General features: G+C 44.2%; 1 protein-coding gene across 3 annotated transcripts in view; it reads right to left on the bottom strand.

The window, feature by feature from the left end:
• Window positions 1–466: 466 nt before the first annotated feature.
• Window positions 467–12,405, bottom strand: part of afap1 (actin filament associated protein 1) — a 330,702-nt gene continuing 318,763 nt past the window's right edge. For all 3 annotated transcript variants that reach the window (XM_085961916.1, XM_085961897.1, XM_085961906.1), the window contains 4 exons: window positions 12,191–12,355; window positions 5,516–5,709; window positions 3,361–3,525; window positions 467–1,169 (listed from right to left, as the gene is read on the bottom strand). In XM_085961916.1, coding sequence (XP_085818042.1) covers window positions 1,143–1,169; window positions 3,361–3,525; window positions 5,516–5,709; window positions 12,191–12,355 — 551 coding nt within the window. In that variant the 3' untranslated portion in view covers window positions 467–1,142. The remainder of the gene's footprint in view (window positions 1,170–3,360; window positions 3,526–5,515; window positions 5,710–12,190; window positions 12,356–12,405) is intronic.

The following is a 12,405-nucleotide window of genomic DNA, read 5'->3' as shown; positions in this document are numbered from 1 at the left end:
CAAGTAGGTGCCGCACCCATTGTTGAGATTCGGGATTACTCGTCAAGTTATTACAGTGCTGTACAGAAACACAAACCTTATCCAAAAGTTATTATTTGTAGTTCACATTTTTTTTTCTTTTTCATTATTTTACATTTAATTCTTCACCTTTGAAATCATATCGGAATCTTAACAAATAATTTTTAAATATGGACTTCAAATAAAATTATACATAATTACATTTTCCTTGAAGTATAAAAGCACATCAACTATCTTACATCAAAACTTAAATTCTTTACCAATATCGCTTGTCTATATATCAAAAGTTGCCTGTGTATCAAAACCCTCTTCATTGTAGGTGAAATGAAGTTACTATTTTAGAGAATCTGTGGAAAATCACAAGCTACAGTAAATGACAAGTACAATGTCTTGACGCGGATCCAGGAATGACCAAACATTTTCAGGAACGCAAAATCAACCTTGCATGGAAAATACAAGCAGCGATTTTACTTTTAATAAACTGATACAATGTGTTGTAGAAAATCATACAGTACATTGTTCCTGGAAAACACTTGGGCACCATGTCTAAATAGGGTGCGTAACAATAAAAAGAGGTGACAATTGTCAAAATTGGGTGGATACTGCAGAACTCACTGGGGCCACTGATTTACTATGAAGCTTTTTCTTTTGAGGGAGCACCCATACACAAAACACTCACTGTGCTTATAAAATAATCATAATTTAAAAAGGCAATCTAAAATGCCTCTGTTGTAATAAATATATATTTTCTCTTTGCATTTGAGGTGTTTAAATTGTCATTTCTTGTATGGATTTTTTTAAATTATGCGACATATATCCACTAAAACAAACATGACATTCTTCAAAAAGTGTCCAGTTTGTAGTGTCCATGCTGTAAGTAACACATTTCACCAATTGACTATGGAGGGGGGGAGCCAATTAAAAAGCCTTCAGTATGGATCCGCGACCATTAACCTACACTTCAACATGGAATAACTGCCAACTTTCTGCAGGTTATTTGAGGACCATGCACTCCGTGTAGTTTTTTTTTTAGTTGAAGGACTCAGTAGCAGTGCTTCCGGTCTTGTACATAATGTTTAAGGAAATAAATATAAAAAATGTGAACTCTTCCTATTTTTTTGTTTTTATGTTCCAGTCTTCAGCTCCCATTCCTGTAAAATGAAAAAGTGAGAACAGCCATTAGATGATTTCTATTAGTATATATTCCCATAATTCTTTCAAATCTCCTGATTTTATTTAAAAAGAAAAATACCATGTGAATGCTGCTTGGTCACTGAGTGTACGACCATGAATATTGGCCGCAATCAATGTTCTAACTCACTCACATGAGGTTTTGTGATTTTTCCAGTTCAAGACCAAGGCACCAGAAAATAACATTTTGGGATACAGTACATGAGTAATTTGAGACATGACGCAGTAAGTGTAACATGCTTGAAAGGAACAGGTGATGTTGGACATATGGTTCCCAAAGCTCTGCACCACTGGGGGTTTCCTCGCACCATATCTGGGTCTTTTGTAGGTTACTTGATAGAGATGAATTGCTGTGATTAGTCAACAACTCCCTTAACGCATCATGTGACTACCAGGATGGTAGAAGGCGAACGAGATGGACCCTGAAATAAAAACAGAAAATGCTGGAGGTACTCAGCAGGTCAGGCAGCATCTGTGAAGAGAGAAACAGAGTTAACGTTTCAGGTCGATAACCTTTCGATCTCTCTTCACAGATGCTGCCTGACCTGCTGAGTATCTCCAGCATTTTCTGTTTTTATTTCAGATTTCCAGCATCGGCAGTATTTTCTTTTTGTAGATGGACTGTGATCTTTTTTCGTCTTGCCATTTCTATGTTAGTAGGACTGGGCCGTAGTGGAATGCTCGGCCTTACTGAAGAAAAACTGCGACAACCCATCTTACACCTGAAGAAGCACACCAGCTAGTGGATAACAAACATTTCAGGTGGCAGGGGAGAACCCAATGGCCCACACATCCCACTCTTGGTGGAGTAGAAAATGTGTCTTGGTAGATGCAGAGGCTAATGACAAACGAGAGGAAATAAATAAAATAAACCTGGGTGTGTTTTTTTTGCTATCAATCTCAAATTGCTTTATGATCTATATATATATATGTTATTCACAAAGCCCTACTTGCACGTGTATATTTCTTCGTTAATAAGAAACTGTGTTGCACTTGAGTTTAATCAAGCTACCATAGGTGGCTAACCTAACCTGCCCAGCAGGAAACTGACAACGATGGGAAGTAAAATTGGACGGGGTGTAAAATGAGTGGCTGATCTGATCCCATCAGTTTCCCGTCAGGTTGGCTCAGTTAGAATTACCCCCTCCCCTAATTTTACTTCAAGACTTTTAATTATCAAACAGAAGGAAAGCCAAAGTGCAATTACTCGCCCAAAGAGAAAAAATTGGTGGAACGTTACCTGTGAAGGACACTGATGCGTAAGAGGGTATGGTAGTCTAGTGGCTATGGTACTGAATTAGCAACCCGAAAGGTCATGAGTTCAAATCCCAACACATCAAGTTGTGAACTCAACTTCAATAAGCTGGATAATTTGTCAGCTGCCATCAGAAAATGACTATAAAAGCTGTTGGGATAGGAACGGGAGTAGGCCATTCAGCCCTTCGAGTCTGTTCTGCCAATCAATTAGATCATGGCTGATCTGTATCCTAACTCCATCCACCTGCCTTGGTTGCATATCCTTTGCTAGCAAAAATCTATAGATCTCAGAATTAAAATTATTAATTGAGTTTCACATTTCTACCACCCTTTATGTATAAAAATCCAACTGGCTCAGTAATGTCTTTTGGACAAGGGAGCCAGTCACCCCTATTTGATCGGGCCTAAATGTTACTGTTTCACCCAGAATCCGAAAACACATTTCCTGTTGCTAGACAGTGTTGATCCTGAATATCTGTGGGGGTTCTCCTGCTGTAATTTCGGTGGAACTCTGGAGAAATAGCCTCAATGGCTGAAGACAATCCCTGGTCAAATTCAGGGCTGTTGTGTTCTCACTGTAATAGCCTTTGAGACACTGTTCAGTCCACACACGAAGTATGCTGCTACAGTACACATCAGGCTACATACACTGTGCTCTGCTTGCCATGATTTGAGAGCAGTGTGAAAGTGGAGTATAACTTCACCCTGTGTATTCTCATGAAACTAATAGCATTAGTATAACTGAAGAACATGAGGCATCCCAGGTCCAAACTGTGCTTTTTATGAAATGTTTCTTAATTGTTTAGGCAGCAGAACTGCTTGCATTTCAGAAATCTGCAACAGTAAATTTCAGTGAAATGATGCGATGAGCAACGTTGTGCTACGCTGGTGTACCTTGGCCTTCCTGCGCACGTGGCCTCGACTTGGGGAAGAAACCATGGAAGGTGGTCTTCTTCCAAGAGCAGCTGCATTCACAGGCAGTGATGATGGCTCGGTGTCACTTGTATCACAGCTGGAAGCTGGAGAATTGTCCAGGGTGCGATGCATGAAAACGGGGGACTGGAAAAGGACCATAAATAATGCAATAAATATTTCAAATTCAGAGGTATAACCCCACCCCCTCTGTGTTATACATAAAATATTCTGCAAGTTTCTAATTGTGTTGAGGCACTGAAAACTGAAATGTTTATATTTCAATTTTAACATCTATTAAATACAAATCTTAGGAAAGATGTTGTATAAGCATTGCATGTACCTGTAGTAAAGTCCGGAACCCATTTATTGTTTTACGTTTTTATTACACATAACAGAGGAAACCTTCCTTCAGTATCTTGAAAAAAAAGTGGTATCAACTACTTTTTAATTATTTGCTCCACCACTTAATTTCTGTGCACCGCACCACACGCCATTCCCGAACTGAGAAAGGAGAATGACCGAGGCAACACTGTAGAGCAATGTGGTTCATTGGTTTACCGGCACAGTGCACCACCAGGACTGACAATTACTGTTTGTAATTCATTATATACTTTTTACTCCCTTCTCCCATTTCCCATTAGATCCCTATTCACTGTCATCACCTCAAGACTGGAACAATCTGAGCTGTCAACAATGTCACATCACAAACAGGACATGGCCCCTTGTACAGGGACAAGCTCATGGAAAATGTTGTGTGAGAACATTCCATATTGAGAGGTGTCCTATCTGGCAAATTGTGCTCCCAAACAGTGCCAGATAACTTCATGTGACAGACAGTCCTGGGATTTACTTAAACCATGGCCTCTTGGTGATGGGGCCCAGAAGCTAACTTGTATGTCTTATTTTCATTATTTTTTTTGACACTCCGTCAATAGTCATCATTGGCTGCATATTGTGCACTGTGACTGAGAAGAAGTTGAGCATAGTTATTGAGGCAACCTCCACCAATGCCACTTCACGACGCGGCCAGCTGAGAGGAGTGTTGAAGTGAAATCTGAGATGAAGGGGTATAAATGGGATCTCACTGTGCCTGTTTTATGGGCAAAAATGGAGGCAAATCCCGGGGCATTGTCCCATGCCCAAAAGGCATCTGAAATACATTCGACCCCAGGTTGGGTCGCATGATTTTTCAGATGTCGCTGGCTTATGTTAATGAGGAGCCTAGTACCTGTTTTAGGACACTTTACTGAAATTGGGCTGCCCTGTGCCAGCAGGCTCCGGGCCTGCTCCACTCAGGTTTTCCTGCCGCGGATAGACTTAACAAGCGGCCGCCAACAACAGACACGTTAAAACCTTTCACGTGCAGCCAGGTGGAGCTGGAGTGCTCCTCTCGATTTCGCAGCACTTCTGAGGCTCGTGACTGCCTCCTCCCATTCTTTCATTCCCTCCCCGCCGCCCACGACTTACCCAAGGGCCACTGTCAGTGAGGCAGGTGGCCAAAATTGAATGGATTGAAATGGGTGAACTGCCTCTGTGCCGGCAGCTCTCCCAAATTCTTATAATGAGGCCCGAAGACCAATTTTGGGTGAGTCCTGGGCCTCCTGAGTTATGCACCCACCAACGGGCCATAAAAAAATTCTAGCCCGAAGCCTCTGTCAAGCTTTCTTCTTTCCTGTTGCAAGGTCCAGTCTAATTTTATTCTCAATTGCCTTATTGTCTATTTTTTTTTCCCCCTGTGTAGGGGATGATGGTGGTGAGGATGAAATACTTTCCATTTCAGGCTCCTAGAGTCATGCCTGTTTCATGCATAGATTCCCAGTAAAACTAACAGAACAGGAAAGAATACGGCACTGGACCAGCAATCCAAAGATCATCAGTTCAAAACCTACCATGGAAAATTGTGAAATTGAATTTAATGAAAGTGTGACATACTGTGATGGGGATGTTTCCAAGGAAGCGACTGACTTTATGGCCAGTCATGAATTCATTGCCAGATTCTATACACATTTTAAAAAAAATGTATTTTAAGTGTGGCTAGTTTACGAACATACGAACAATGACAGAAAGGAAAAGACCCTCTGGTCCATCCAGCCTGCCCCATACAATTTGTGACACATTGTGCAGCTGTGTTTACCTGTGGGCTGGAGGTTCTCGATGACTTTGGTTCTATTGTCAGGCCCAGTGTGGGCCCTCCAGCAAGAGCTTTCTTCAAACTTTCATTCACTTCTGTCAGCTCCAGTTCCAAGTTCACACGTTCAGTCTCTTTCGACTTGCACTCCTCCTCTAATTTCTTTAACTTTGCCTCTAGAGCGACCTGAGACTTCTTACCTATTATTTAATTTAAAAATAAAAAGTGCGATGACAATAGAGCATAAAATTGGGCGGGGTGTAAAGTGGGCGTCCGACCCGAACCTGCCATATTCCCATAGAAACATAGAAGATAGGAGCAGGAGTAGGCCATTCGGCCCCTGAACCTGCTCCGCCATTCAATGAGATCATGGCTGATCATCCAAATTCAGTACCCTGTCCCTGCCATCTCCCCATATCCCTTGATCCCTTTAGCCTTAAGAAATATATCTAACTCTTTCTTGAATATATTTAATGAATTGGCCTCAACTGCCTGGTAGAGAATTCCACAGGTTCACCACTCTCTGGGTGAAGAAATTCCTCCTCATCTCTGTCCTAAATGGCTTACCCCTTAACTTTAGACTGTGACCCCTGGTTCTGCACTCCCCGCCATCGGGAACATCCTTCCTGCATCTAGTCTGTCTAGTCCTGTTAGAATTTTACAAGTTTCAATGAGATCCCCTCTCATTCTTCTAAACTCCAGCGAGTATAAGTCCAATCGACCCAATCTCTCCTCATACGTCATTCCTGCCATCCCAGGTATCAGTCTGGTGAATCTTCGCTGCACTCCCTCCATGGCAAGAACATCCTTCCTCAGATAAGGCGACCAAAACTGCACACAATACTCAAGGTGTGGTCTCACCAAGCCCCTGTACAACTATAGCAAGACACCCTTGTTCCTGTACTCAAACCCTCTCGCTACGAAGGCCAACATACCATTTGCCTTCTTAACCGCCTGCTGCACCTGCAATGCTTACCTTCAGCGACTGGTGCACAAAGACACCCAGGTCTTATTGCACTTCCCCTTCTCCCAATCTATTGCCGTTCAGATAATAATCTGCCTTCCTGTTTTTGCCACCAAAGTGGATAACCTCGCATTTATCCACATTATACTGCATCTGCCATGCATCTGCCCAATCACCCAACCTGTCCAAATCATACTGGAGTTTCTCGGCATCCTCCTCACAGTACACACGCCCACCCAGCTTTGTGTCGTCTGCAAACTTGGAGATATTACATCTAGTTCCCTCGTCTAGATCATTAATATATATTGTGAAAATAGCTGGGGTCCTAGGACCGATCCCTGCGGTACCCCACTAGTCACTGCCTGCCACTCGGAAAAAGACCCGTTTATTCCAACTCTTTGCTTCCTGTCTGCCAACCAGTTCTCTATCCAAGTCAGTACCTTGCCCCCAATCCCATGTGCCTTAACTTTACACGCTAATCTCTTATGCGGGACCTTATCAAAAGCCTTCTGAAAGTCCAAATACACCACATCCACTGGTTCTCCCTTATCTATTCCACCAGTTACATCCTCAAAAAATTCCAGTAGATTAGTCAAGCACGATTTACCTTTTGTAAATCCATGTTGACTTTGTCCGATCCTGTCACTGTTTTCCAAGTGCTCTGCTATTACATCTTTTATAATGGACTCTAGCATTTTCCCCACTACCGATGTCAGGCTTACTTCCCCATTTTCTCTCTACCACCTTTTTTGAACAGTGGGGTAACATTAGCTACCCTCCAATCCATGGGAACTGTTCCAGAGTCTATAGAATTTTGGAAGATGACCAGCAATGCATCTACTATTTCTAGGGCCACTTCCTTAAGTACTGTAGGATGCAGATTATCAGGCCCTGGGGATTTATCGGCCTTCAATCCCGTCAATTTCCCTAACACCATTTCCCTACAAATACTGATTTCATTCAGTTCCTCCCTCTCATTAGACCCTATGTTCCCTGACATCTCTGGGAGGTTATTTGTGTCCTCCTTTTTGAAGACAGAACCAAAATATGTATTTAATTGGTCTGCCATTTCTTTGTTCCCTATTAAAAATTCCCCTGATTCTGACTGCAAGGGACCTACGCTTGACTTCAATCTTTTTCTCTTCACATATCTATAAAAGCTTTTACAGTCAGTTTTTATGTTCCCTGCAAGCTTACTCTCATACTCTATTTTCCCCCTCTTAATGAATCCCTTTGTCCTCCTTTGCTGAATCCTAAACTGCTCCCAATCCTCAGGTTTACTGCTTTCTCTGGCCAATTTATATGTCCTCTCCTTGGATCTTATGCTATCCCTAATTTCCCTTGTTAGCCACAGTTGAGTCACCTTTTTTGTTTTATTTTTATGCCAAACAGGGATGAACAAATTCTGTAGTTCATCCATGCGATCTTTGAATGTTTGCCATTGCCTATCCACCGTCAACCCTTTCCCAATCAATCCTACCCAACTCGCGCCTCATACCAATGTAGTTTCCTTTATTTAAATTCAGGACCCTAGTCTCTGAGTCAACTACTTCACTCTCCATCTTAATGAAGAATTCTATCATATTATGATCGCTCCGCCCCAAGGGGCCTCGCACAACAAGATTGCTAATTAATCCTCTCTCATTACATAATACCCAGTCTAAGATGGCCTGGTCTCTAGTTGGTTCCTTGACATATTGGTCCAGGAAACCATCCCGTATACACTCCAGGAATTCCTCCTCCACAGTATTGTTACTAATTTGGTTAGCCCAATCTATATGTAGATTAAAGTCACCCATGATAACTGCTGTGCCCTTATTGCACGCATCTCTAATTTCCCATTTAATGCCATCCCCAACCTCCGCATTACTGTTTGTTGGTCTGTATACCACTCCCACTAATGTTTTCTGCCCCTTGGTATTTCTCAGTTCTATCCATACAGATTCCACATCATCAGAGCTAATATCCTTCCTTACAATTGTGTTAATCCCCTCTTTAACCAGCAATGCTACCCCACCTCCCTTTTCCTTTTTGCCTATCTTTCCTGAATATTGAATACCCCTGGATGTTGAGTTCCCAGCCTTGGTCACCCTGGAGCCATGTTTCCGTAATCCCAATCATATCATATCCGTTTACCTCTATTTGCGCAGCTAATTCATCCACCTTATTACGAATGCTCCTTGCATTAAGACACAAAGCCTTCAGGCTTGTTTTTTTTAACGCTCTTAGACCTTTTAGAATTATTATTTACTGTGGCCATGTTTGATTTAAACCCTTGATTTCTCTGACTGCCACCTTTGCTTTTCTCCTTCCTGTCTTTTGCTTCTATCCTTGTTTCCCTTTCCTCTGTCTCCCTGCTCAGGTTCCCAACCCCCTGCCATTTTAGTTTAAACCCTCCCCCAGAGCACTAGCAAACACTCCCCCCTAGGACATCAGTCCCGGTCCTGCCCAGGTGCAAACCGTCCAGTTTCTACTGGTCCTACCTCCCCCAGAACTGGTTCCAATGTCCCAGGAATTTGAATCCCTCCCCCTTGCACCATTCCTCTAGCCACGTATTCATCTGGAATATCCTTCTATTTCTACTCTGACTAGCACGTGGATCAAGTGGATTAAGTTAAAATTACCACCAGAGTCTCTTTGGGTGGTTCTAGAAGATATGGGGCACAATGTTAGTGGTAGACATATGTTACAGCCAACAAACAGTAAAATAAAACAAGTGGGTGTCCTGTTGTGGGAGGTAATAAAAAAGATTAGCGCTAAGGTCTGGGTTGTAATCATAGGAGATTTTAATCTTTCTGCCACAGACGGGGAGAGTCTGTATGCAGGAGGGAGTTTATTAAAGTTCTTCAAGTCTTTTCTTCAACAGCAGGTGAGGGAACTCACAACGGGGAAGACAATATGGAATTTGCTCCAAACCAATGAGGAGCGAGCATTAAACCATGCTGAAGTAAGTGCGGCCTATAGATAATAAAGATGAACTCGGAGAGGGCATGAGGGGAGAAGGGGGGAACCTTGTGGAAACCGTGGCTTGTGGGCAAGGGGAAGGGAGGGATGCTAGAGGCAGCTGAACGGATCACCATCCCTGGGTGTTCCTCTCAATAGTCAGTGACCCTGGGAGTCCTCAACATTGACTCTAGACCCCATGAAGTCTCATGGATTCAGGTCAAGGAAACTTGACAATCACCATCTACTTGACCTCATTGCCGCCAACATACCTGTCGCAGACACGCCGTCCATGGTAGCACTGATAGAAGTGCCCACTACACTAGCCTTGTGAATACAAACTCTCAACTCCACCAGGAGGGCATCCTCCCTCATGTAGTGTGGTACTACCGCTGTGCTAAATGGGACAGATAGAAGTAGCAGTCCAAAACTGAGTATCCATGAGGTGCTATGGGCCATCAGCAGCAGCAGAATTGCATACCAGCATACTCTGTACCTCATGGTCTGCAGCATCCCCCATACCAACCCTCGTTCAATGTGGAGTGTAGAATGGCATACAAGGAGCAGCACCGGGTATATTTTGGAATAAGGTTATCAACCTAGTGAAGCAACCACACAGGCTATACACACATTACATACCAAAAGCAGCAGGCTATTGGCAAAGCAAAGAGGTCGCACAACTAATGGATCAGAGGAAAGCTCTGTAGCCCTACCATATCCAGTTGAGAATAATGGTGCAAAATCAGGCAACTAACAGAAGAGGAGGCTCCATGAGCATTCCCAGCTCAAGCATATTGCAACCCGAGAAACATGACCGAACTGTTTGCAAGCTAAAGGTGCCAAATGGACGATTCTACTCGGCTTCCTCCTGCGGTCTCCACTATCACAGATGCCTGTACCCAGTTAATTCAGGTCACTCCACATGACATTAAGAAATGGGTGGGTGCACTGGCTTCAGCAACAGCTATGGGATCTGACATCACAACTGTTGCCTGTGCACCAGAGACTAGCTCCCCTAGCCAAGCTGTTCCTTCTTCTTCTTAGGCAGTCCCTCGGAACCGAGGATGACTTGCTTCCACATTAAAAATGAGCTCGCAGGTGACTGATTAGTCCAATGCGGGACCTACAGTCTCTGTCACGGGTGGGGCAGACGGTGGTTGAAGGGGCGGGTGGGTGGGGTGCTTGGGTTGATGTGCGCTCCTTGCGCTGCCTGCGTTTGGCTTCCGCTTGCTCCTGGTGAAGAGACTCGAGGTGTTCAGCGCCTTCCGGGATGCTTCTCCTCCACTTTGTGCAGTCTTGGGCCAGGGATTCCCAGGTGTCAGTGGGGATGTTACACTTTTTCCAAGGAGACTTTGAGGGTGTCCTTGAAGCGTTTCTTCTGCCCACCTGGGGCTCTCTTGCCGAGCCGGAGCTCCGAGTAGAGCGCTTGTTTTGGGAGTCTCGTATCGGGCATGCGGACAATGTGACCCGTCCATCGGAGCTGATTGAGCGTGGTCAGAGCTTCGATGCTGGGGATGTTGGCCTGAGCAAGAACACTGACGTTGGTGCGCCTATCCTGCCAATGGATTTGCAGGATCTTGCGGAGGCAGCATTGGTGGTACCTCTCCAGTGCTTTTGAGGTGCCTGCTGTACATGGTCCATGTCTCGGAGGCATACAGCAGGGCGGGTATCACTACTGCTCTGTAGACCATGAGCTTAGTGCCGGGTTTGAGGTCCTGGTCTTCAAACACTCTCTTCCTCAGGTGACCAAAGGCTGCACTGGCACACTGAAGGCGGTGTTGGACTTCGTCGTCAACGTCTGCCCTTTTGACAGTAGGCTCCCGAGGTATGGAAAGTGGTCAACATTGTCCAAGGCCTTGTCGTGGATTTTGATAATCGGGGGGCAGCACTGTGTGGTGGGGGCAGGTTGGTAGAGGACCTTTGTCTTACGGATATTTAGTGTAAGGCCCATGCTCTCGTATGCTTCGGTGAAGGTGTTTATGATGGTTTGGAGCTCGACCTCCGAGTGAGCGCAGATGCAAGCATCGTCTGCATACTGTAATTCGACGACAGAGGATGACCTTGGATCTGGACTGGAGGCAACGGAGGTTGAACAGTTTCCAGTTTGTTCTGTAAATTAGCTCCACTCCAGTGGGGAGCTTACTGAGGATAAGATGGAGCATTGCAGCAAGGAAGATCGAGAAGAGCATTGGTGCGATGACACAGCCTTGCTTGACCCCGGTTCGTACGTGAATTGGGTCTGTGGTGGAACCGCTGGTCAGGATCACGGCTTGTATGTTGTCGTAAAGCAGGCAGAGGATAGTGACAAACTTTTGAGGGCAGCCGAATTTGAGGAGGACACTCCATAATCCCTGACGGTTGACAGTGTCGAAGGCCTTTGTGAGATCAAAGAAGGCCATGTACAGTGGTTGGTGCTGTTCCCTGCATTTCTCTTGTAATAGCCACGTGGTTCCAGTACAGCTGACACTAGCATCTACCCAACAATCTGGAAGATTACTGACCCAGCCAATTACCACCTTATGAGTCTCCTCCCAATCATCAGTAAAGTGTCATCAAGCACTTTACAAAGAACTGGTAATCAGGTAGGAGTCACAAACACCTACTCACCAATAATCTGACCAATGCTCAGTTTGGGTGCCACCAGGACCACTCAGTTCTGTTAAAGTTTTCTTGCAGGGCCAACAATCAATTAGCTTCATTTCAGAGTCTTAGATCTTACAGCCTTGTAGCTGAAGCATCTTCTTTTAATAGAAAATGAGATTTAAAATGACTACCTGTACATGTTTCAATAGCCGCTCTCAGCTCCCTCCTGTCTTTTCTCAGTTGTGCCAGGCGGGCACGTAGGATTTCTTTCTGCTTTTTCATCTCTTCCTCCTTTGACTGTAATCTTTTTGCATCAGCTTCCACACGATTCTTACCGTATTTATATTGATCAGCATCTGTAAATTAATCCCACAGCCTTTTAATGTCTCTGTTTTGAAGATGTAAA

Source organism: Somniosus microcephalus, chromosome 2, assembly GCF_052327205.1.
Source record: "Somniosus microcephalus isolate GS21.2 chromosome 2, FLI_Smic_1.0, whole genome shotgun sequence".
Classification (NCBI taxonomy): Eukaryota; Metazoa; Chordata; class Chondrichthyes; order Squaliformes; family Somniosidae; genus Somniosus; species Somniosus microcephalus.
Note: the sequence above shows the minus strand (reverse complement) of the source record. Positions and strands in the feature narration are given on the sequence as shown.